The sequence below is a fragment of the Somniosus microcephalus genome, chromosome 24 (assembly GCF_052327205.1).
Source record: "Somniosus microcephalus isolate GS21.2 chromosome 24, FLI_Smic_1.0, whole genome shotgun sequence".
NCBI classification, from domain to species: domain Eukaryota; kingdom Metazoa; phylum Chordata; class Chondrichthyes; order Squaliformes; family Somniosidae; genus Somniosus; species Somniosus microcephalus.
In genome coordinates this window covers 29,621,912-29,643,815 of record NC_141010.1, presented here as the reverse complement: position 1 = coordinate 29,643,815, position 21,904 = coordinate 29,621,912, and the positions used below count along the sequence as shown (strand labels likewise).

Here is a 21,904-nt window from a genome sequence, read left to right as displayed (position 1 = left end):
AATCTCAATTTTGACAGATCATCCAATTCCTTGAAATCTGGGGTTGTTTGGCTTAGCTTGTTGAATAATATGTTTCTTGATGTGTTGAATTTTTCGCATTTTAGGAGGAAATGCATTTCTGTTTCAACCTCGCCAGCCAGACATTGATCGCATATTCTATTCTCTCTAGGCTGCCAGGATTTCTTGTATCTGCCTTTTTCAATTTCCAGTTTGTGGTCGCTTAGTCTGTACCTGGTGAGGGTCTGTCTCTGTTTTGTGTCTCTGATGGTCGTGAGGTAGTCTGCCAGTTTATATTCTCTTTTTAGGGCCCGGTAACATTCTAATCTGCTTTGGCTTTCGGTTATTTTGTTCCAATGTTCCAGGTAGGTTTCTTTGCATTTTTTAATGATTTGGTTCACTCGGATTGGTGTTTGGGCGGCTGTGTTGGTCTGGGGCTGGTCAGGGTCCGGCTGAGTACTTAGTTTCCGTAGCAGCTGACTCAGGGGACTCTTTTCTGGGTTTAGCTCTTGGGTCTGAAAGGCTTTGAAATGAAGGGTGTCTGGGGAGCTAGATTTGAGGTGATTTAGGAAGTTTAGTGCTCGTTTTTGGATGTTTATTATCAGTGGGTATCTGCCTAGTTCGGCTCTGCATGCATTTGTTGGCGTTTTCCTTTGGGTGCGAAGGATGCTTCGGCAGAATTCTGCATGTAGGGCTTCTATTGTATGTTTTTCCCATTTAGTGTAGCTTTGGTGATTTAGCGGGCCCCATACTTCACTACCGTACAGTGCAATGGGCAGGATTATGCTGTCAAATATTTTGAGCCAGATTTTGATTGGGATTTGGATGTTGTAGAATTTTCTCTCTCTCTCTCCTTCCCTCTCTCTCTTCCCCCCAGTCGCTCCCTCTCTCTCTTCCAACAACAACATGCCCTCGAAAAAGCCTCGGCAACGCCGGGCTCACCCCAGCTAGTTTACTATAAATCAAAGTACACCACTGAAATACTTGTTCAGGATCATATAGGCAATGACCATCTCCAACAAAAAGAGAGTCTAACCACTGCCCCTTGACATTCAATGGCATTACTATCGCCGAATCCCCCACCATCAACATCCTGGTCACCATTGACCAGAAAGTTAACTGGATCAGCCACATAAATACTGTGGCTATAAGAGCAGGTCAGAGGCTAAGTATTCTGCAGCGAGTGTCTCACTTCCTGACTCTCCAAAGCTTTTCCAACATCTACAAGGCACAAGTCAGGAGTATGATGCAATACTCTCCACTTGCCTGGATGAGCCCAACAACACTCAAGAAGCTTGACACCATCCAGGACAAAGCAGCCCACTTGATTGGCACCCCATCCAGCACATTAAACATTCACTCCCTCCACCACCGGCGTACCGTAGCTGCAGTGTGTACCATCTACAAGATGCACTGTAGCAACTCGCCAAGGCTTCTTTGGCAGCACCTCCCAAAACCGCGACCTCTTCCACCTAGAAGGACAAGGGCAGCAGGTGCATGGGAACACCACCACCTCCAAGTTCCTCTCCAAGTCACACACCATCCTGACTTGGAAATATATCGCCGTTCCTTCATCGTCGCTGGGTCAAAATCCTGGAACTCCCTCCCTAACAGCACTGTGGGAGTACCTTCACCACACGGACTGCAGCGGTTCAAGAAGGCGGCTCACCACCACCTTCTCAAGGGCAACTAGGGATGGGCAATAAATGCTGGCCTTGCCAGTGATGCCCACATCCCAGGAACGAATAAAAAAAATACTGTGTGCAGATTTGTATCAGTGCAGCTTTGTGAGTGAACCATTTCAATGTTCCAGCATTACTCTGATTACATCTTTCAGCAAAAACAATGATCGACAAACCACCCAGGATATTCGTTAAGAGAGAAGGAAAAAGCCCTCGGGAGGCACAGGTGAACTTTTAATATCCATATTTTAAGAAAATAATTAGTAGCGTGATTTTCTTTTTGTCCAGCTGTAGAAGTGAAACCAGAATGTTAGACTTAACTAATACTATTTTAACTTATGGTTATTGAAGGTAGATTATCAATCAATCTGACACTACTTTATACTTGCATTGGAGGCAGTTCAGAGACAATTCACTAGGTTAAGTCCAGAGATGAGGGGTTTGACTTAGGAGGAAAGGTTGAGCAGGCTGGGCCTATACTCATTGGAATTTAGAAGAATGAGAGGTGATCTTATCAAAACATATAAGATACTGAGGGGGCTCGACAGGGTAGATGCAGAGAGGATGTTTCCCCTCATGGGGAAATCTAGAACTCGGGGGCACAGTCTCAGAATAAAAGGTAGCACTTTTAGAACTGAGATGAGGAGGAACTTCTTCTCTCAGAGGGTCGTAATTTTGTGGAATTCTCTGCCCCAGAGAGCTGTGGAGGCTGGGTCATTAAATACATTTAAAGTGGAGATAGACAAATTTTGCAAGATAAGGGAGCGGGCTGGGAAGTGGCTTTGAGCCCAAGATCAGCCATGATCTTATTGAATGGTGGAGCAGGCTCGAGGGGCCAAGTGACCTATTGCTGCTCCTATTTCTTATGTTCTTATGTACTTTAGTAAAAATGCATTTTTTCCCCAAATTTATACAGTGATTTACATAGTGTTTGATTCATTGCACACTTTTCTTACAGTGACCTAGAAATTGGGTCGTGTATTGCCCGTTTTTCAGGCGCTACACAGTCCCCTAAGCCCCCAAAATGGCAGGCAGGAAGTGTGTGCACATTTCCACCACCTGCCATATTAGTTAAGGACAAACGAGGCATCCTTTACCCACATCTGAAGCAAGTGTTTGGTCCTTTGCCATGGCAACATTGGTTTGCCAGCACCATCGCTGGCTGCACTCAGGGAAACCAACCCTACAGGTCGCCTGGAGAAAAAAGTTACATTTTCTGTAAACCACCCTCCCGATCGCCACCACAACTCGGCCCCGGGCCCTCCCGACCCCCGAGACCCGTGATCCTCCCCGAGACCCGTGATCCTCCACCCCCCACCACCCCCTCAACCCTCCCAGGCCATCACTTACCTGTGCACTAGCAGCGAACCAAAATTCTTGCACTTACCTGCTTGGGGCTCCTCCCACAGTCTGTATGGGAATTAGGTCCTAATATAGTGGCAATACAATGGGAGCAATTTTAACCCTATCTGACTGGCAGAAACCAGGTAGCTGAGCAGTTAAAATTGCCCAGATCACTCACCAGCCCTTGGGCCTCCCCTCCTGTGATCTACAACTCCCCGATCACAGGGAATCTTGCGGGGACGGACTGGGAGCTGATCCCACTGTTGGGTTAACGGCCTCTGGGCCGTGCAAATATGCGCCATTTCCTGCCGACCTCCCACTCAGGTTGGTGGCATTTAAATGAAGGCGGGAGTAAAAATACCCCGGGCCTCTTTTTGCCGCAGTGGATGAGTTTTGAACTGATGCCAAAACCGCCGAAAGCTGGCCCAGAGTTAAAATCGGGGCCAATGTGTCCATTGGGGTAGTTGTTTAAAAGCATAATACATGCAATGAAAAGAGGCCATTTGGCCCGTGAAACTATAAGATAACAGTGTAGATGATAGAGAGGGTCCTGTTTGTAGGGAATATATTCATGCTCTACAGTTTAGGAATAATGGGGGAAAAATTCAGTATCGCCCCGTTTGGGGCACGATTATCGGCCGTGCGCTAAGTTTAGCGCCTGGCGCTAATTATTGCCTCCACTGCAAACTTGGCTTTTGTCGCCCCCAGAGTTGATTGGAGCGCTAAATCAGGCGCTACACACCTCTCTTAAGGCGCAAAGGCCGAGGAGCGAGGCTCTACCTCAGAGCGCTGGCGAAGCTCATGTGATATCAGTCAGCAATGGAACACAGACACACTGGCGCCAGCCAGTTCTTAAAGGGGAGGGTCGATCTTGCTCTCCATCCACATCCTGCTGATTGCAGCCTTGAATCTCGGCCTGGAGAGACCTGTACATCAAATCTGCTGGAAAGAACAATGGAGAGGCCCAGGGAAAGAGCTCAGAGTGCAGCCCCCACAATCTCTTCTAAATCGATACAAGGAAGGGCAAATCAAAATGAACCTGCAAAGTGCTGCTCAGTACCCAAAACTCCTTCACACAGCGTTGAATCTCTCCAGAAGTCTCTCTCTCAGAATGCGTGGTGCAAAAATGTCACCAACAAAAAAGGGAGGAAGCGGTCGCCTTTAACTAGCGCTCCCCCCAGTCCCCTCCTGACTGCAAAACGCTCCCCTCAACCTGTCATTGCTAGTGGCAGGCGGTAAGGCAGGGGATGTTACCCAATATCCGGTCCGGGGCGCTACCGGGGCGTTGCACACTCAACTGACGTCACGATCTGCCGGCGCAGGAGATCGTGGCGGTAGTGTTTAGCGCCACTGCAAAATATCTCGTTAATTTCGTGAGCGGCGCAAATATCGCTGCGCACGGGCGCTAGTTGCTTTGCGCCCCATTAGCGCCCTCTTAAGGCACTAACGGGAGGCGCAAACCAACTGAATTTTCCCCCCAATATAATTAACAACAAGCTCATTAAAACATGAGCTTACGTGGTGTAGACAAGGCAAATTCATATTACATTAAAGCAAACCAGGAAATTCGCAGCAGAGGATGTAAATTTATGAGTGAAAAATAAATTTTAAGCAAATATCGAAAACAAAACCTCATTAACTAAAGGTGATAAATGCTATGAATAATTTGCAGGGTATTGGAACCAACATTATTAGGCACATTCAAAATGCAGCTAGACGTTATAATCAGAGCATTATGGTAATAGGAGGATGAGCTTTGATTGGCTGAATGGCCTTTTCCTGTTCTTGGGGGGGAAAAATTCGGTCGCGTCCCCTTTGGGGTGCTAACTTCGCCGGGGTGCTACTTTCAGCGCCCCAAAAAAGTTAGCACCCCAGTGCCGTAAATTAAGTGGTAGCGCCCCAAGCAGGAGGCGGGGTGCAACTAGAAGCACTCCCACTCATTCCTGGGGCGCTACCATTCAATATCGCGGCGCTATGTCCGACCGCGCCATGCGCGCCTAGCGCCGTGGTATTGCAGGCCTCCCTCCCCTGATTAAAGGGGAGGGGCTTAGCGCAGCGTGCACTGGGGAGCGGGGTGCTGGGAAAAGAGCCCAGCACTCAAGTGGAGTGCTGGGCTGAGCGATCACGGCTGGCACCCCGCATGAAGAAGCGGAAGGGGGTAGGTGCTAGCAGGTGGCCCAAAAAAAATGGCCGCCCGGCACCTGCCCTTTAATTTGCACCGCCACGGCCGCAAAAACGTCCCCTTGAGCCTGTTGGACATATCGTCCAGTGGTAGGTCAGGGGGTGCAACTGACGTTTGCAGCCGAGGCGCGAGCGGAGAGCTGCGCACGGTGATGATGTCATTGCCGGAAGCGCAGCACTGCGGGGCGCTACCGGCTACCGCCGCCACTAACCTCCTGCTGAATTTCGCGGGAGGTGTTAGTGGCGCCATGCCCAGGCGCTAGGGGCTTTGTACCCCGTTAGCGCTCCCCGGGGCGCTAACAGGAGGCGCAAAGCAACCCAATTTTTCCCACCAGTCTTATGTTAATATTCACCTTGGTTTTTCAAAAATAAACTTTCATATGGAGGGTGAACTACATTTGAAGAATGAAGAATATTATACCTAAAGGTAAGTAATCTGCATTAAAGTTTCAATTCCTGTCCAGCTAGTAGATAGAGTAATTTATCACTTATGCATTTAATTAGAACTGGCTGTCCCTATTGTTATAGCAAGATCTAGAGAGAGCTACTATTAAAAAAGAAAATGTGAAGATGATACGAAGACTGGCGCAACTAATGTACAAAGCGCCAGAAGTCGAGTGCTGGAGTGATCAAAAGCGTGGAACGTATGTCACTTGTTTTGAATTTTTTTTTATCATTACGCTAATCAGTAAAGTTTGTTATTCTCTTGTTGAGCTTTTAAATGATGTAAGGAGTTAAATGGAAAGCAGCCAGGATTTCAAAATTGTGGTTTATTTTAAATATAATGATGGGTCAGAAGTAAAATAGGCAAGAGAAACGTAGGGGCAGGTTTCCCTCTTTAGCACCCAGGCATAAAAGATTCACGGGCCTTGAAATGCTTATTGTAAATTCAAGTTGCTTGCAATTTTCTTTCTATTTTTAATGGATGGAAAATTGTGGAGAGCACGTGCTTGAGTTTGCAATGAGCGCTTCCACCGTACCAAGGACTTAAACTCCCATGATCTCGGTTTCATCAAGCTGGTTACCAAGAAAACAAACGTTGCCTACCTTTAGAAAGTGAATGTTTCAAAGATTCTGTTTTATGTTTCTATTCAATAATTGCTTTATTAGTTGCAATTGACTCAAGAGTTTCACAAGGTGACCACATGCACATTAATGAAGTCAAAATTTTAAGTAATTAGTGCACAGTTGAAAGTTATGTTTGGAGTGCAAAATATGTTCTGATGAGCAACATGATTGCTATGAATGGATGGTCACATAATTAGGCCTCACTATATACTGTTTTTCTTCCATGTTTTAAGGTATATTTAGAACAAATCTGTGGGCAGTACCTACTGGGTGCTTTTATGTCACTTACACCGACATATACAGCCCTTTGTGATTTCAATTCTGCGGATATTGTCATATTGTTCACGGAGTATATTGTAACACTGTTGCGCTAACCCAGTAAGATTTGGGTCTCAGAGGTCCTTTTTCAGAAGACATGGGTAAGCAGATGGTGTACATATTGTGAGTCAAAGAGGCTGTGACTCAAGTCCTGGAGACTGGGAAAGATTCTGTTGATTCAGGAAGGTTCTTGCTTTTTGAGGGCCTTTCTCAGGCCATAGTGGCTAAACAACTGCTTGGGCTTGAAGAAGAAAGTCAGTCTGGAAAGGACTTGCCACAACTAGTCTTGGCGGCAGTTGCTGTGATTTGCTTATGGCAATACAGGTAGACTACCCTTTATCCGGACTTCCGAAAACCGAAACCCTCTAAAAACCGAAGGTTTTTTCGTTCAGCGTAAGTCGTGCGTACGACTTACGCTGAACGAAAAAACCTTCGGTTTTTAGAGGGTTCCGGTTGCGGAAGTTCGGATAAAGGGTAAGTCGTGCGCACGACCCCCCGCCGACCCCCCCGCCAGCCCCGACAACCGCCGACCCCGCCAGCCGCCGACCCCGCCAGCCCCGACAACCGCTGACCCCGCCGGCCCTGACAACCGCCGACCCCGCCAGCCGTCGACCCCCCCGCGGGCCCCGACAACCGCCGACCCCGCCAGCCCCGACAACCGCCGACCCCCCCGCGGACCCCGCCAGCCCCGACAACCGCCGACCCCGCCAGCCTCGACAACCGCCGACCCCCCCGCGGACCCCGCCAGCCCCGACAACCGCCAACCCCTACCCCGCCGGCCCCGACTGACTTACGCTGAGCGTCAGCGTAAGTCGTGCGCACGACCCCCCCGCCGACCCACCTTCCGAAATCCGAAATTCTCCTTTATCCGAAACTCGGCTGGTCCCGAGGTTTTCGGATAAAGGATAGTCTACCTGTAGTTATCAGTCACAATGAATCCCAACCCCACTAGTGCTATTAATAGTGTCTTAAGCTTCCTTCATCAGTTACGACTTTCTTTATGACCAGTGTTCTGGATTGCACAGGGAGTTTTCAGTCTTTCGTATGAGTGCCCAAATTTTGCTGTTGCAATATTAATGTTGCAACATTTCAATCTAGGAGATGATATTCAGCTTTACGAGTGCTTAGGCCCTTGACAATTTTCTAGATGTAAGAGGCTACACTTAGTGCCAGGCAGGAGCACTTCAATTTCTAATGAACCACAGTGGGCCGTATTTTGTGACCCCTACGGGTGCGTACGAGGTGTGTACACGCCCGCAGGGGCCGCGCAAGTTCTGGATTTAGGCGTGCGAAGTGTATGCGCTAAAATCCGGAACTTGTGATGATCCACATCTGCGGGAGATGGGCCTCTGCAGGTGAAGAGCCACGCTATTTGCACAACTTCTGTCCACTGAATGCCTGTCAAATTCTTACACCTGGTAAAAGCACGTGTAAGACCTGCTTTTACCAGCATAAGAGTTTTAAAAAATAGAAAAATAAAATGTTATCACTCATTTCTACATTAAAAATACTTTTCAATAAGGTAAGTTTATTTTTAGCCCCATTAAAACATAATCTTTTTTCAAAAAATATAATTTCTGTTTAAAATATTTAATTAAATGGCATTTTAATTAATTTTAAATATGTAATGTTTCTTTAAAATTTATTTCATGTGCTCGTGTATTTTTTAAATGATCCCCATTCATACTAATTGGAGTTCCGTACGTACGGAACTCGCATAAGTATGAACGGGGATTCCCTTCTTGTATTGGTTGGGCCGGCCCACGTGATCCCAGGGGCACCTACAAATTGCCTGTGTCCCTGGGATACCTGGGCCTCTGCCCACGTGGACCCGGAACGGCCCAGGATCGCAAGCCTCCGTATCTCCCGGGCCACCAGGTACATTCGTAGATTTTTTGCAGGTCGGAGGCCTCCGCCCGCGGGAAGCCTCCGATCGCAAATGTTGGCCCATTATAAATGAAGACTCTCAACCAGCACATAGGCCCTGATATCAATCTGAAGGCAGCTTCCGAGCCGGGCGGGGTGGTGGGTGGAGTTTATTTATGTAAGATGGATGTTGTAACAAACAGAGTAATTCCATTAATGTTCAAATCAAAAGGAAGTATTTTGATATGAGGTGTCAATTAACATTTGTGTTAAGATAGGCTTAGTGTTTCTGGATGAGATAGAATCTGCCTTCTGTCAGTATGGCTAGAAATTGCATCATGAGGAAAGATGGATACCCAGACAATGCAACTCACATATGGCTGCCATGACAATAGTTGGCTTTGATATTTTAGTACCTTTTAATTGCAAAGCCATTAGTGTTGATCTCACAAGAAGGACTTCCTGACAATGATCTGCATAGTCATCATTCTACTGAACCTGGCTGATTTTCAAACTGTCACCTTGGTTAGATGGGGGCAGCTTTCTGACGGAGAGGGCCCTGATGTTTTCAACTCCACTTAATGGACAGGTAGGTGGTCAGATTCTGGAAGGTTAAATGGGAAAGTTGTCCCCAGTTAATCAATTATTTTTGGTTTGACAAGTTAGAGATTTTGTGGTGGTAATGGGGAAACAGCAAGTATAACTTACTGAAGTTGGACTAGGCTTAGTATTACTAAACAAGTGAAATGTTGCCTGTTTTGTGAATATTGCATTTAGGAAGAGATAAATTCTGCCGTGTTAACATTATGCTGACCTTTACCTTTAATAAACCTGATTATAGCCTAAGTTACGTAGTCAAATTGGGGGGAATTTTTTGGGGGGTCAGCGGGCGCATTCGGTGGCGGGTCAGATGGGAAAACATTTTTTGACAATGGTTCGGGACCCCGCCATCAACCCACTGCCACGCGCCTTTCCCAGATATCAGGTCTGTCAGCGCTGAACAGACTTGACACCCAGCGGCAGGGGTGGTAATTTAGGTCATTATGACCTTGTTAACAGCCCATTATGAAGTATTTTGAGCTCACCTTTTCATTTTACGAGGTTGCCCATGGGGTTCACGCTGCTCGGGGATCATGTTAGGTAAGCAGGTCGGGAGTTTTATGGCCATGGAATCATCTCATTACTTGAAAGCTGCAAATGTGCTATAAAAGCTCCCATCTCAGCTGTTCACTTTCCAAGCTCAGAAGCTGTTGTTTACTGCATTTGGAAGACAGATTGAGCTTTATGCAGGTTGTAAGTGTTTGGAGTAAACTCTCTATCCAGTGTTACCTCATTGGAACAACCTCTCTCACCATTGATAGATCGCTTCTGTCATCTCAAGTTCACCTGCCATCTAATACATCAGCATCGGTGCCCTTGACACTATCTCACCTTGGTCCTCAGAATCCTACCACAATCAGCCCCGACACCAGCAGCACCAGGCACACCAGCAGCACCAACAACAACACCAACCTTCTCCGCAATCAACTGATGCTGCACAGGACACAGGGCATCAGCACCCAACCACATTGCTGCCCAGAAGGCCAGGGATGGCCTCACCATGGCCAGATTTGCTTCACTTGATGCTGTACACCCTGGCTGCCACATGATGTGCCAGGTTGGCACCACCCCACACCAACACCATAAAGCATCCTTACAATGCCCAAGCCATTCCTATCATACTCATGACCATTGCGGGGGATACCGTTATGTCTCACAATCACTGCAACTCACTAAGCCACTTACAAAGGTGCACGCAGATCTGTCCAAGAACGTAAAGTGTTGAAAATAAAGGTTTCAATGTTTGACACCACATTAACAGAAACTTTACATGAACATTGCATAAAACACCCAAGTGCCTACCCTTGTGTGTTGTTAGTTGGTATGATTTGACTAGGATGAGGGTGAGTGTGAGGGGTGGCTAGTGAGATGGGGAATTGACACTGTAGATGGATGGAGGTGCAAGATAAGTTGGTGTGAGTAAGGATGTGCAGGAGTAGGGTAGGGAAGGCAGAGTGATGGGGATGTGATGAGAAGCACAGCAGAATGAGATTGAATGTGGCTTTGCAATAACGTTTCGTGATCTACTGAGATCATTGAAAGGTTTGTGCCACTGCAGCCTGGTCCTCCTGACAACATCCCTGCTTGTGTCCTCCTGTGCAATGTGCAACCAGGCTGCGTTGGTCTCCTGGGGAGGTCTCTTCCGCCCACTGGAAGGGAAGCAAACCTCCCTGCGTGCTGTGATTCCCTCCATCAGCATATCGAGGGAGTCATGGAAGAGCCTGGGTGCAGTCCTGTCCCTTTGTGCAGTGCTTGTCAGTGTTTGCAGCACCTCAATGCTGTAGAACACTGAACACTGACAGTACAACTGTCAAAATCAATTTGTGCATGGTCCCTTTAAGGAAACTGGCTGATGACGCGTTATCAAATTACGTCATCAGACCCACTTCCTCTAATTGGCTGGCAAACGCGCTGGGTGGGCTTAACGAGCCCAATCAGGGGAAAGTCATTTTGGACAGCGGGCTGGAGCTGGTGGCGGGGTCAGGACCCGCCACTGACATCGCCTAAACGGACCCGCCGAGGTTGGTGAAATCGCGGCCATAGTGTTTATTTTACTGCTATCCAAAGACTATCATACCATGTGAGGGCTGGTGCCAATTACAGAAAGCTATTACAAAGGTTTCTGTTTGGCCCTGAGCATCACTACATTACCAGATATTGTGCATATAAGGTCACACTCTGGTCTGTAGGGAGTGAGGGCTCTATACAGGAGTGGATGAATGCAAAAGAAATCTGAGTATGGCCTGAAATGCAAATAACGTGTCAGACACCCAAATATGCACTGCTATCTCATGTGGGGCTGGAATCGAGTGCATTTAAACAATGGGATTGATATGAGGAGTTCTGATACCCACATGTGTGCCAGCAACAGTGCCTTGCACTCGAGAAAACCTTGCCACCTGGTTAAAACTCTACCTGATATTTAGTTTCCACCAAGAAAATTATTGCCCTTTCAAAAATAGCATTTTTCACTTGCTTGATACATGCGCACAGCAGACTGCCCAATGTAATAGATGTCCACTGGTGTGGTTCAGATGGATACTGTGTCATGAAAGTTTTATGTTGAGGAACCTTCAATTCTACAGGAAGGATCACTTTCTTCCAGATTTTGCTTGCAGGAGATCCTGCAACAGATGGTAAAAGAAAAAAAGACTTACATTTATATAGCGCCTTTCACGACCACTGGACGTGGTTGTGAAAGCGCTTTACAGCCAATGCAGTACTTATTGGCTGTAAACTCTATGACAGCCTGTCTTGTGAAGTGAAGCATGTGTAAACAAGTTCTCCTCTAACCTGTCCAAGTACATGTGGAGGGTTCTATAAATGTGTTTGCTGGGCAGTGATGGATGTAGACAAAATATCACATTTGTCATTGCACCAGCACTTGTTGTCCCTGCCCAAAGCTCTTCTTCACCTCAATCCTGCAGCCCATTCAGAACCCCAAGGTATTTTTGTGTGGTGTGATTTAATTGCCAGCAGCAACCGTGAATAACGAAGGAAATTATTGGCAGAAAAAAAAACCAAAGATGGTGTACTGCCAGCGTGGCCTGACCATATGGGAATTTAGGACATTTCCCAAGTGCCTCACAAATGGTTCCATAGTGCTGTATTATTGGCGGCCCCCTCCCTTTTCCCATGAGAATCCCACTCCCTTCCGCCCCAGTGTACAACCCAGCAAAACCAACTAATAGGTGCAACAATATGTAAATAATTAGGCCAAAACCCATTTTTTTTTGCATCAGCTGAAAGTGCCGTCCATTTTTAAGAAGCTTACTTGAGCAGGCCAAGTCCCAGGGTTCCCCATGTGGCAAATTTAAATGAGTAAGCTGCAGGGTGTGGGCGGTATTTTATTCACAGTCACAAGATTTGCTGTGGGACCAAATGTTATAATTAATTACATGGTAAAGAAATGCATTATGCACAGTGCCATTTTTCCACCTCAGACTGGGTGACCTCGCGCCCAATGGTTCCCACCCATTGCCAAGGACAGGGTACTGAGTTTGGATGATCAGCCATGATCTCATTGAATGGCAGAGCAGGCTCGAGGGGCCGAATGGCCTACTCCTGCTCCTATCTTCTATGTTTGTGTAAGAGGCCCTGTGCCACTGGTGGGGCATCAGTAATTGAGCCTCAAGAGGCTTCAGCGGAACTGAGCAATGGGGGGATTTCTGTTTCAAAAAAAAAAATCTACATTTAATGGGTAAACATATATCTTTAATAAGTACACGCGAGCACGTTTCACTGGTACTTCCAAGCTCGTAATGTTTGATGAGATAACTTCTTATAGTTTGAACAGGGAAGGAAGAGAGAAAGAGCTGAGAAAAATTGCAGAGGAGAACCTGATCTTTGCAAAACGTCTGCAAAAGGTTGCAATCCAACCCGGAAGATACTATTATGATCAACTGAGACAAAAGGTAGCATCTTACACCTCTATAAAAGCTTTGTTGAGCTAAATTATTACGTCTGTGAATGATTGAGACACGGACAGCAGGAGTGGAACAAAATAAGTCTTTACTGGTGGAAGTCAATAGTGAAACTAAAAACACAGAGGCTCACTAGCGCCTTTTATACAGGGGTGGTCACTGCCGGTATTGCAGTCTGAGACCAGTTATTCTCTTAAAGGTGCATACACAACATAAATCTAATCATTTTTATTCCACTCAGATATTTTAAAAGACTTGAAATTCCCATAGAAGGTCCCATCAATAGATTAGGTACTAAAAGAAGTATAATAATAGGTGGAATACAAGCTCAAATTAACTTGCAATGTTGAGTTATTACAATCACAATAGTTAACCAGCTGTATGTGAATATTATTGCTTCTAACAGTTTGTGCACTCAAGGTAATGAGTATAATACTCCCAAAGTTATAGGACACTAGAACCGGCAGCCATATGGGCTCCAATGGCAGCCATATGGGCTCCAATATAAGTCGACTCTGATTAAACAAACAATCAAGGGGGCTAGATAAATGAAAGGTTTTAGATCGGGGCAGACTGAAAGGATAGAAAGACATAGGTCTGGGACAAGTTTCAAGTAAGTGTTTATTGTTTAATGTATCTAACAATAAAAGTGCATTGGTATTGAGAACACAAGGGGCACTTGATCATATATACACACAGATACATGTTCCCTTGCCACCAAAAGAAATTCACAGATGTAAATAAGAGCCGATTTCATCTGCATCTTGTTTCTGTGAGATGTAGGATATATGTTTTGTTTAAAGAAATCTTTGCTAGGCCTTACTTGACAAGGTTAATGTAATGTATGTACCTTTAAGGGGAGAACTACTTTTTACAGCTCCTGTATACTGTAGTACCGGCAGTGACCACACCTGTATATAAACCCTGAGTAGTGATCTGTACAGTTAGTTCTAGAGTAACCCTTATTCAGTAAACACCCGTTGAATCGTTCTCTGCAGTCTTTTGTCTGATTATTGAAGGACACAACATTAAGATACACGGACATAACAGTTAACCTGCATCCTTTCAAATAGTGTGCAACTTCAATTTTCCACAGAAGATACATGCCTGCAGCTTGTGTCATTTAAGCAATTTCAAAGTATTCAGGTTTGTTTTGTCTGCATATTACATGAAAATATAGTTTTTGCATTGCTGTAGTAGTAATAATAATAAAACAAACCCTGGCTGTGTCCTTATTATCCAGGTTTATTGATGTAAGAAGTCACACATCACCAGGTTATAGTCCAACAGCTTTATTTGAAATCACAAGCTTTTGGAGCGCTGCTCCTTCATCAGGTGAAGTGAAGAGTTGCATATAAGCACAGCATATATAGTCAGAGAATACTGCCAGAGAGTACTGGCAGTACTCTCTGACTATATATGCTGTGCTTATATGCAACTCTTCACTTCACCTGACGAAGGAGCAGCGCTCCGAAAGCTTGTGATTTCAAATAAAGCTGTTGGACTATAACCTGGTGTTGTGTGACTTCTTACATTTGTCCACCCCAGTCCAACACCGGCATCTCCACATCAGGTTTATTGATGTTCTTCACACACAGAAGAAAGCTTCGGAGGTGATGTTGTGGGCCAAGGTACATGAGAACAGGAGTAGGACATTCAGCTCCTCGAGCCTGTTCCGCCATTCAATTACAGGAAACTTTTTTTTATCCGGCACAGATGGGTCCAACGTGGTGCCGGTTCATCAAAAATTCCGGATAACCGAAAGCTATAGTAAAAGATACGGAGCTGAGAGCTCCGTATAAAGCAACAAACCCTGTTGCTTAGCAACAGGTTCAGAACAATGGCCACAAGTTGCAAGCGTCTCTGTAGCTTAGCAACAGCTGCAGCCACACCCTTGCACAGCAACAGATGGAGGAAGGCAAGTAATAAAAGTTACCTGAACCTACTCTTGAATTTTGCCGGTTAACCGAGATTTCCGGTTATTTAGGTGCTGGTAAATCGAAAGTTTCCTGTAGATCATGGCTGATCTGTACCTCAACTCCATTTAGCCACCTTTGCTCCACCCATATCCCTTGATAACCTTACCTAACAAAAATCAATCTTAGTCTTGAAAGGTAGTTTTCTTATTAACTTGAATTACATTTTAAAAAATATTCCCAGAGTTTCTTTTGAGAAAAAAAATTGTGTCTTTACAGATGACAGCACAATGAGAAGTATCTTGGTGAAGGTTGGTAAGTTCTTGAATATGTTCATGTATATTCTCAGTAAAATAAAAACATGTTGAAGCTATCATTTTGTTTTGAATTGTTGCTGCAAATATGTGCAGTACATTAAATTGATGTGCAGTGCATCAAGTACTGGCCCAAAATTAAAGTAATTTGTCTTATATTATTGCTACATATCATTTGAAGAGTAATTTGGCATTAGCTACACAGCTATGAGTTATCTGCAATCTTCCGAGTATTTACTGTATTAACTGGTGATGGGTGAAAGAGTCACTATGACATTCCTGTGCAGAATATTTACCTTCACTCTCCTCAAAAGTCCTTATAACTCTTTCAACTGCCCTGCAAACCATTTTAATTTATACTTGTATGTGGTTGTTGCTGGCTTGCATGGTTACCTGTTGCTAACAATAGACGAGGAATGAAAACTGAGTCCTCAGCGAGTAAATTTTTATTTCAAACTGGGTATTTGCATGTTGCCCGATCCACATTCATTGGTGGGAAGTTCTGCCTACTTCCACCTTGGTGGGGTGCACTGTTGGACTGCAGAGGGGAGAAATCCTAGAATTTTCCCATATTAAGCATTATTTGGGACACAATTTGGAGTTCCAATAAGCAGTGACCTAGATCTAGCTTAATGGTGCACTGGATGATTTTTTCAATTCCTCATAATGCACTCCAAGGTCCCTTTGTTCCTCTACACTACTCAGTGTCTGACCATTTAATGTGTATTCCCTTTCCTTGTTAGCTCTCCCCAAATGCATTACCTCACACTTCTCTGGATTGAATTCCATTTGCCACTGTTCTGCCCATCTGACCAATTTATTGATATCTTTCTGCAGTCTACAGCTTCCTTCTTCAGTATCAACCACACAGCCGATTTTAGTGTCATCTGCAAACTCCTTAATCACACCCCCTATGTTCAAGTCTAGATCATTGATATATACCACAAAAAGCAAGGGACCTAGTACTGAGCCCTGCGGAACCCACTGGAGACAGCCTTCCAGTCACAAAAACACCCATCAACATTACCCTCTGCTTCCTGCCTCCGAGCCAGTTTTGAATCCAACTTGACACTTTGCCCTGGATCCCATGAGTTGTAGTTTTGGGACATGTCTAGAAGATGTTCAGAGTGGTGTACTCTTGGGGCATGTTCTCACTTGTAGAATCCCAGGTCTTTGGGATTCCATTGGTGTAACTTGTGCCATGATTTATCTTAATCTGAGCTCCTTTTACTTTGTTGCAGGCAGAGAAGGTGTACACCAATTTACAGATGGCCTCCTACCCATCACTGAATAGAAGACTTGTGATTTCTCTACCGTACTTTGTCTTGCTGAGTTTCTGTTTACTGATTGCATTGTAATAAATACGGTGGGCCTGAAAATTGGCACATTTGCGCCGGCCGTTAAGGCTGGTTTAGTGGAAAAAATGGTGTCCGCCTCGCTTCCACCCACTTCCGTCGTGGGCCGTGCCAGATGCCATATTGGTGAGGGCAAAAAAAAGAGACGTTGTTTAGCTTTGTCTGAAGCAGACATTAGGCTATTAACATATTGAAATAAGGGGCTTAATGTCTGCTTCCGCTCCCTCTTGCAAATTTGGCTTGCATCTAAGGCAGCCAGCGCCAGCGATGTTTACTCCCGGGTAAACAAACGACCAACCTCACTCCCGACTTCGACCTCCAGGAGCTCTCCGACCTCTCCCCGACCTCACCCCCAATCCTGGCCCTGAGCCCCGACCTACCTCAGCGTCTTTGCTGTGCATTCAGTGTGTTCAGTGCTGTGCCTTACGCCACAATAATGATAATCAGCACCAAGTTCCGGTGCTGCCTGCGATCTTTTTACAGGCACGAGCAAACCGCGCCCCGCGGTGGCACCGCCCGTTTTCGGGCTTTATCGGATTTCTAGGCCTGCGCATGTTCGTGAAATTAAGCTCTTTAGTGCTAATTACGGTTAATTTGTGGTATGAGCTGCTTTGTGGCTTTGATCCAGGTGGCTTGCTCTACGAATGGAAAATGGTGGACAGGAAAATACCTACTGCTCCAAAGAAACCACTCTAAAAGGATGCGTTTGCTTAGCACATAATGAATGAAGTCATGTTGCATTGGTATCTGGTTTTGAAGGTCTTCACTTAGCTTAGTAAACTTAATAGGGTTGAGTTTCCTCCTGAACTCTATGCTATCAGAACTTTAAGGAGGTTGAACTTACATCTACCCATACCTGTGCTCCTGGCCATACCTGATTTCCTGGGTTGGGGCAATTTAAGTATGTTGGGCTGCTGCAGGCCTTGCTAACCTGGAAGAATGTAGTTTGGCCGATGGGGGAGCCAAAACCTATTTTTTAATACTTCAAGCAGCATATTCCCAACATTTGTACCTGATTATAATACATCTGCCCATACTTGGGCAAGAAATCCCAGAAGTGGTGGCAAGTAGCCGAAGAGTTGGCATAACTTGAGAGGAAAATCTGCTTGAATGTTTTCATTGCTTTTCATGCTACAACCTAAATCCCCCTCCTAGGATTGTCAGCAGGCTGTCAAGGCCATTCTATACGGTGACTGAATGAACAGCTACTGATGATGGCGTGGAGGTAGTCAGGAAAGCACATAGGAGTCCAGAATCAGTGGAGTAGTGGTGTGGCAAAAGGACATATAGCTGCAGGGAACTGCTCAAACATGGACGGGCAAGACCATGAAGAGAATTAAAAATAGGAATGATCTTGAAGTTGATGCCATGTAGATATGGAAGCGGTAAACCACAACAAGGACAGGGCTCAGGCCACAGATTTCTGGGTTAACTAGAGAACGTGAAGGCTAATCCTGTGCTTGCAGATGATATCACCAAGGCACAGCATGTAAATGATAAATAAGAGGTGACCAAGGATGGACCTCTAGGATACACCACAGATAACTGTGTTGGGATGGGAGGTGAAAGCAGAGGAGATAAGATGAGTATATTTAGACAATGAAGAATGGAACTGGAATAGAGCAGTGCTAAAAGAGATAGACTATGGAGGGAAGAAGTGAGAAAGTGGTAAAGCTGGTGAGAAGGGATAGCAAGCCACAGGAACTCATTGGTGACTTTCATCATGGCAGTCGCTGGTGTGTGTGAGAGTTAAATGAAAAAGAGATTGGCTCCATGTTGGCCCCTGAGCAATAGTATAGCCAGTCCTGAACAACTAACTATAAATCTGGAGACCTATAATCCACCATGCAATTATACAAATAATTTGACCTGGGATGAGAGAGTTGTCCTATGAGGAGAGATTGAGTAGATTGGGCTTATACTCTCTGGCGTTTACAAGAATGAGAGGTGATCTCATTGAAACATATAGGGGGAAAAATTCAGTTAGTTGCGCCTCCCATTAGCGCCTTAAGAGGGCGCTAATGGAGCGCAAAGCAACTATCGCCGGGGCGCAGCGGTGCTTGCGCCGCTTGCAAAATTAACTAGACATTTTGCGGTGGCGCTAAACACTACTGGCACGATCTCCTGCGCTGGCAGATCGTGATGTCAGTCAAGTGCGCAACGCCCCGGTAGCGCCCCGGACCGGATATTGAGTGGCGCCCCCTGCCTTACCACCTGCCGCTAGCAACGACAGGTTGAGGGGAACGTTTTGCTGTCAGGAAAGGACTGGGGGAGCGCTATTTAAAGGCGACCGCTTCCTGCCTTTTTTTGTTGGTGACATTTTTGCACCACGCATTCTGAGAGAGAGAGAGAGACTTCTGGAGAGATTCAACGCTGTGTGAAGGAGTTTTGGGTACTGAGCAGCACTTTGCAGGTTCATTTTGATTTGCCCTTCCTTGTATCGATTTAGAAGAGACTGTGGGGGCTGCACTCTGAGCTCTTTCCCTGGGCCTCTCCATTGTTCTTTCCAGCAGATTTGATGTACAGGCCTCTCCAGGCCGAGATTCAAGGCTGCAATGAGCAGGATGTGGATGGAAAGCAAGATCCACCCTCCCCTTTAAGAACTGGCCGGCGCCATTGTGTCTGTGTTCTATTGCTGACTGACATCACGAGCTTCGCCAGCGTTCTGAGGTAGCGCCTCGCTCCTCAGCCTTTGTGCAATAAGACAGGTGTGCAGTGCCTGATTTAACGCTCCAATCAACTCCGGGGGTGATAAAAGCCAAGTTTGCCGTCAGAGGCGATAATTAGCGCCAGGCGCTAAACTTTGCGCACGACCGATAATGGCGCCCCAAATGGGGCGATACTGAATTTTTCCCCCATAGTCTCAGGATAACAGGTCAGACTGAGATGAGGAGGATTTCTTAACTCAAAGGGTTGTGAATCTTTGGAATTCTCTACCCCCAAACGGGTGTGGATGCTGAGTCTTTGGGCTGGATTTTGCCAGCCCTGGGGAGGTAGGTTTGGAGGCGGGGCTGCCGGGAAAATGGCAGAATTTGGGGGCGGGTGCCTAACCCACCCCCAACCCGCCTCCATGCCATCTTGCCAGGAGGCGGGTAGCCGACCCGTACCAGGTCCCATCTCCTCGATGTGGGAAGGGGATTAATGCCAATTAACTGCCTGTTAACAGGCAGTTTTTTTGGTTAATCCCTATTTTGAGCCCTGAAGTGTGGGCTTCCCGACGGCTCCGAACCTCGCCAGGGTCAGCGAGGTGGGCCGTCGGTCTGCGGGGGTCAGAGGGGCCGAGATGTCCAGTATGCAGGTGAGTAATGGGTGCATGTGTGCAGAGGTAAGTGTGAGAGGTGTGTGTAAAGTGTTTTAATAAGTTTTACTTACCTTTACTTCTTCCTGCAGGCTTCCTCCCTTCAGGTCTCGGGAGTCCCTCAGCTCACCGGCACAGAAAGCAGAATGGCTGCTGAACAGTCAAAAGCTGCAGCCTTCTGCTTTCTGGTCAGACAGGCTTTCTAATTGAGTCTTGAGTAAAGACACAACTTCGAAGACAAATTGTCAGTGTTTGACAGCTTCACAGAGCTGTCAAACAATGACATTTCATCTGTCAAAAGCTCTTGACAGATGAAACGGCACTCGCTGGGCGGGCTTAACAAGGTCAATCAAGGGAAAATAGCGTGGGTTGGCCACAAGTCGATGGAGGCGGGACTAAAACTCAACAAGTGGGAGTCCCGCCTCCAAAAGCCCCCCCTTGACAAAATCCAGCCCTTTGAATATATTCAAGGCTGAGATAGATTTTTGAACTCTAGGGGAGTCAAGGGATCTGGGGATCGGGCGGGAAAGTAGAGTTGAGGTCAAAGATCAGCCATGATCTTATTGAATGGCGGAGCAGGCTCGAGCGGCCATATGGCCTACTCCTCCTAATTCTTATGTTCTTATGAATCCATTAATCTTTCCCGGAAACAATCGGATCTCAATTGTTGCCTATCATAATGGCAAACCTTTAATGCAAGTAACAAAGTGAAACTGCTTATGAACACTTGTCATGCAATTTGATTACCAATACTTTTTATTCTTGTAAAGGACATTCAAACAAAGGGGTTTCCATTACATTTTTGTGCATATAAGCTACATAACAATACCTCTTATAACAAAAGTTATGTTAAAGTATCACAACCACAAACTATTATACACTTTTTTTAAAAACATGCCACTTTATTAAATAGTGTTCAGTATAAAAAACATTGTGCAGGTTATAATTGAGAACAAAGCTGCTTGGCTTTGAATCAAGCCAGATGTATAGTTCCGATTTAATCATTTGCACTTGGCCATCTGTGATACAATACCCGTTAAATAAAATGGATTTCACTTTTGCTCTGGCTATATTTATATGATTAATAATGGTTTCTATTATTATAAGTAGTCACTGACTGCACTGAAGATAAGAGTTACAGCAGCTACTGGAAAACAACAGGGGAGATGAGATGTTCCACACTGCATTGAAAAAGACACCGATACAATAAATAGGACATCTCCCGTGGGGGCACTTTCCAGTCATTCTTTGAATCGTGTGAAATACTGTCATAACTCATTTGCACCTGTGATTGTTGTGAACTGTGGGTTTTTCCATGCTTGTAAAATTAACCTCTGCATTACACTATTTATACTGGGGTATATTGGGGGTAATTCTGACTTTGGCCGATAGTGTAAAACAGGCGAATATGCAGCTATACTTGACATTTTCACTGTTTGGTTAATTGGTAACTGTACGGAAAATAACGATTGTTTACTGCAGACATCATTTGTTGGCCTATGTCAAGGGACACATTTCCATGTTGCATTGGAAACAGATATCTGTGTAATAAATAGGACATCAGATGGTGCATTGCAGGGGTTACTCTAAGGAGTCATTTTCGCCTGGGTACGTGTGATTGATTGGTCATTGATACTCGTGTCAGAACTCTTGAACTAACACCTTCTTAATGGCCTAATGATTGCAAGTATTAACAGCGAAACTTGGACACTCATTGTCAATTAACTCTGCGATATTATGCTGATGTTATGCTATCTTTGGGAGCTTGTGTATGATCATCAAAAATCCCAGCTCATAGTGCTGCAGATTTTACAGAAATACTTTATCTGTGTGGGATTTGGTTCCACCACTGCTGAAATATCTAGTTTATTTCAATGACTGACTGTTGTAATTGGTCACCTTTACACCTCCAACCCCAGATAATTTATTTAGAGAAAATTTAGGAATGTATAATGCCATTTGTTTGCATGCATTAGGTAGAATAAATGGGAACTGTATTCTGGATTGGACTGTGTAGAAATCTTCATCCCAACACCAGTTTG

General features: G+C 45.5%; 1 protein-coding gene across 1 annotated transcript in view; it reads left to right on the top strand.

Moving 5' to 3' along the window:
* The window catches only part of LOC147101163 (uncharacterized), a 44,066-nt gene extending 23,144 nt beyond the window's left edge, over nucleotides 1-20,922 (top strand). The window contains exons 2-6 of the mRNA XM_085966376.1: nucleotides 1,835-1,905; nucleotides 5,733-5,848; nucleotides 12,844-12,970; nucleotides 15,175-15,210; nucleotides 16,451-20,922. Of these exons, the coding sequence (XP_085822502.1) occupies nucleotides 1,835-1,905; nucleotides 5,733-5,848; nucleotides 12,844-12,970; nucleotides 15,175-15,189 (329 nt within the window). The 3' untranslated portion in view covers nucleotides 15,190-15,210; nucleotides 16,451-20,922. The remainder of the gene's footprint in view (nucleotides 1-1,834; nucleotides 1,906-5,732; nucleotides 5,849-12,843; nucleotides 12,971-15,174; nucleotides 15,211-16,450) is intronic.
* The last annotated feature ends 982 nt before the right edge of the window (nucleotides 20,923-21,904 follow it).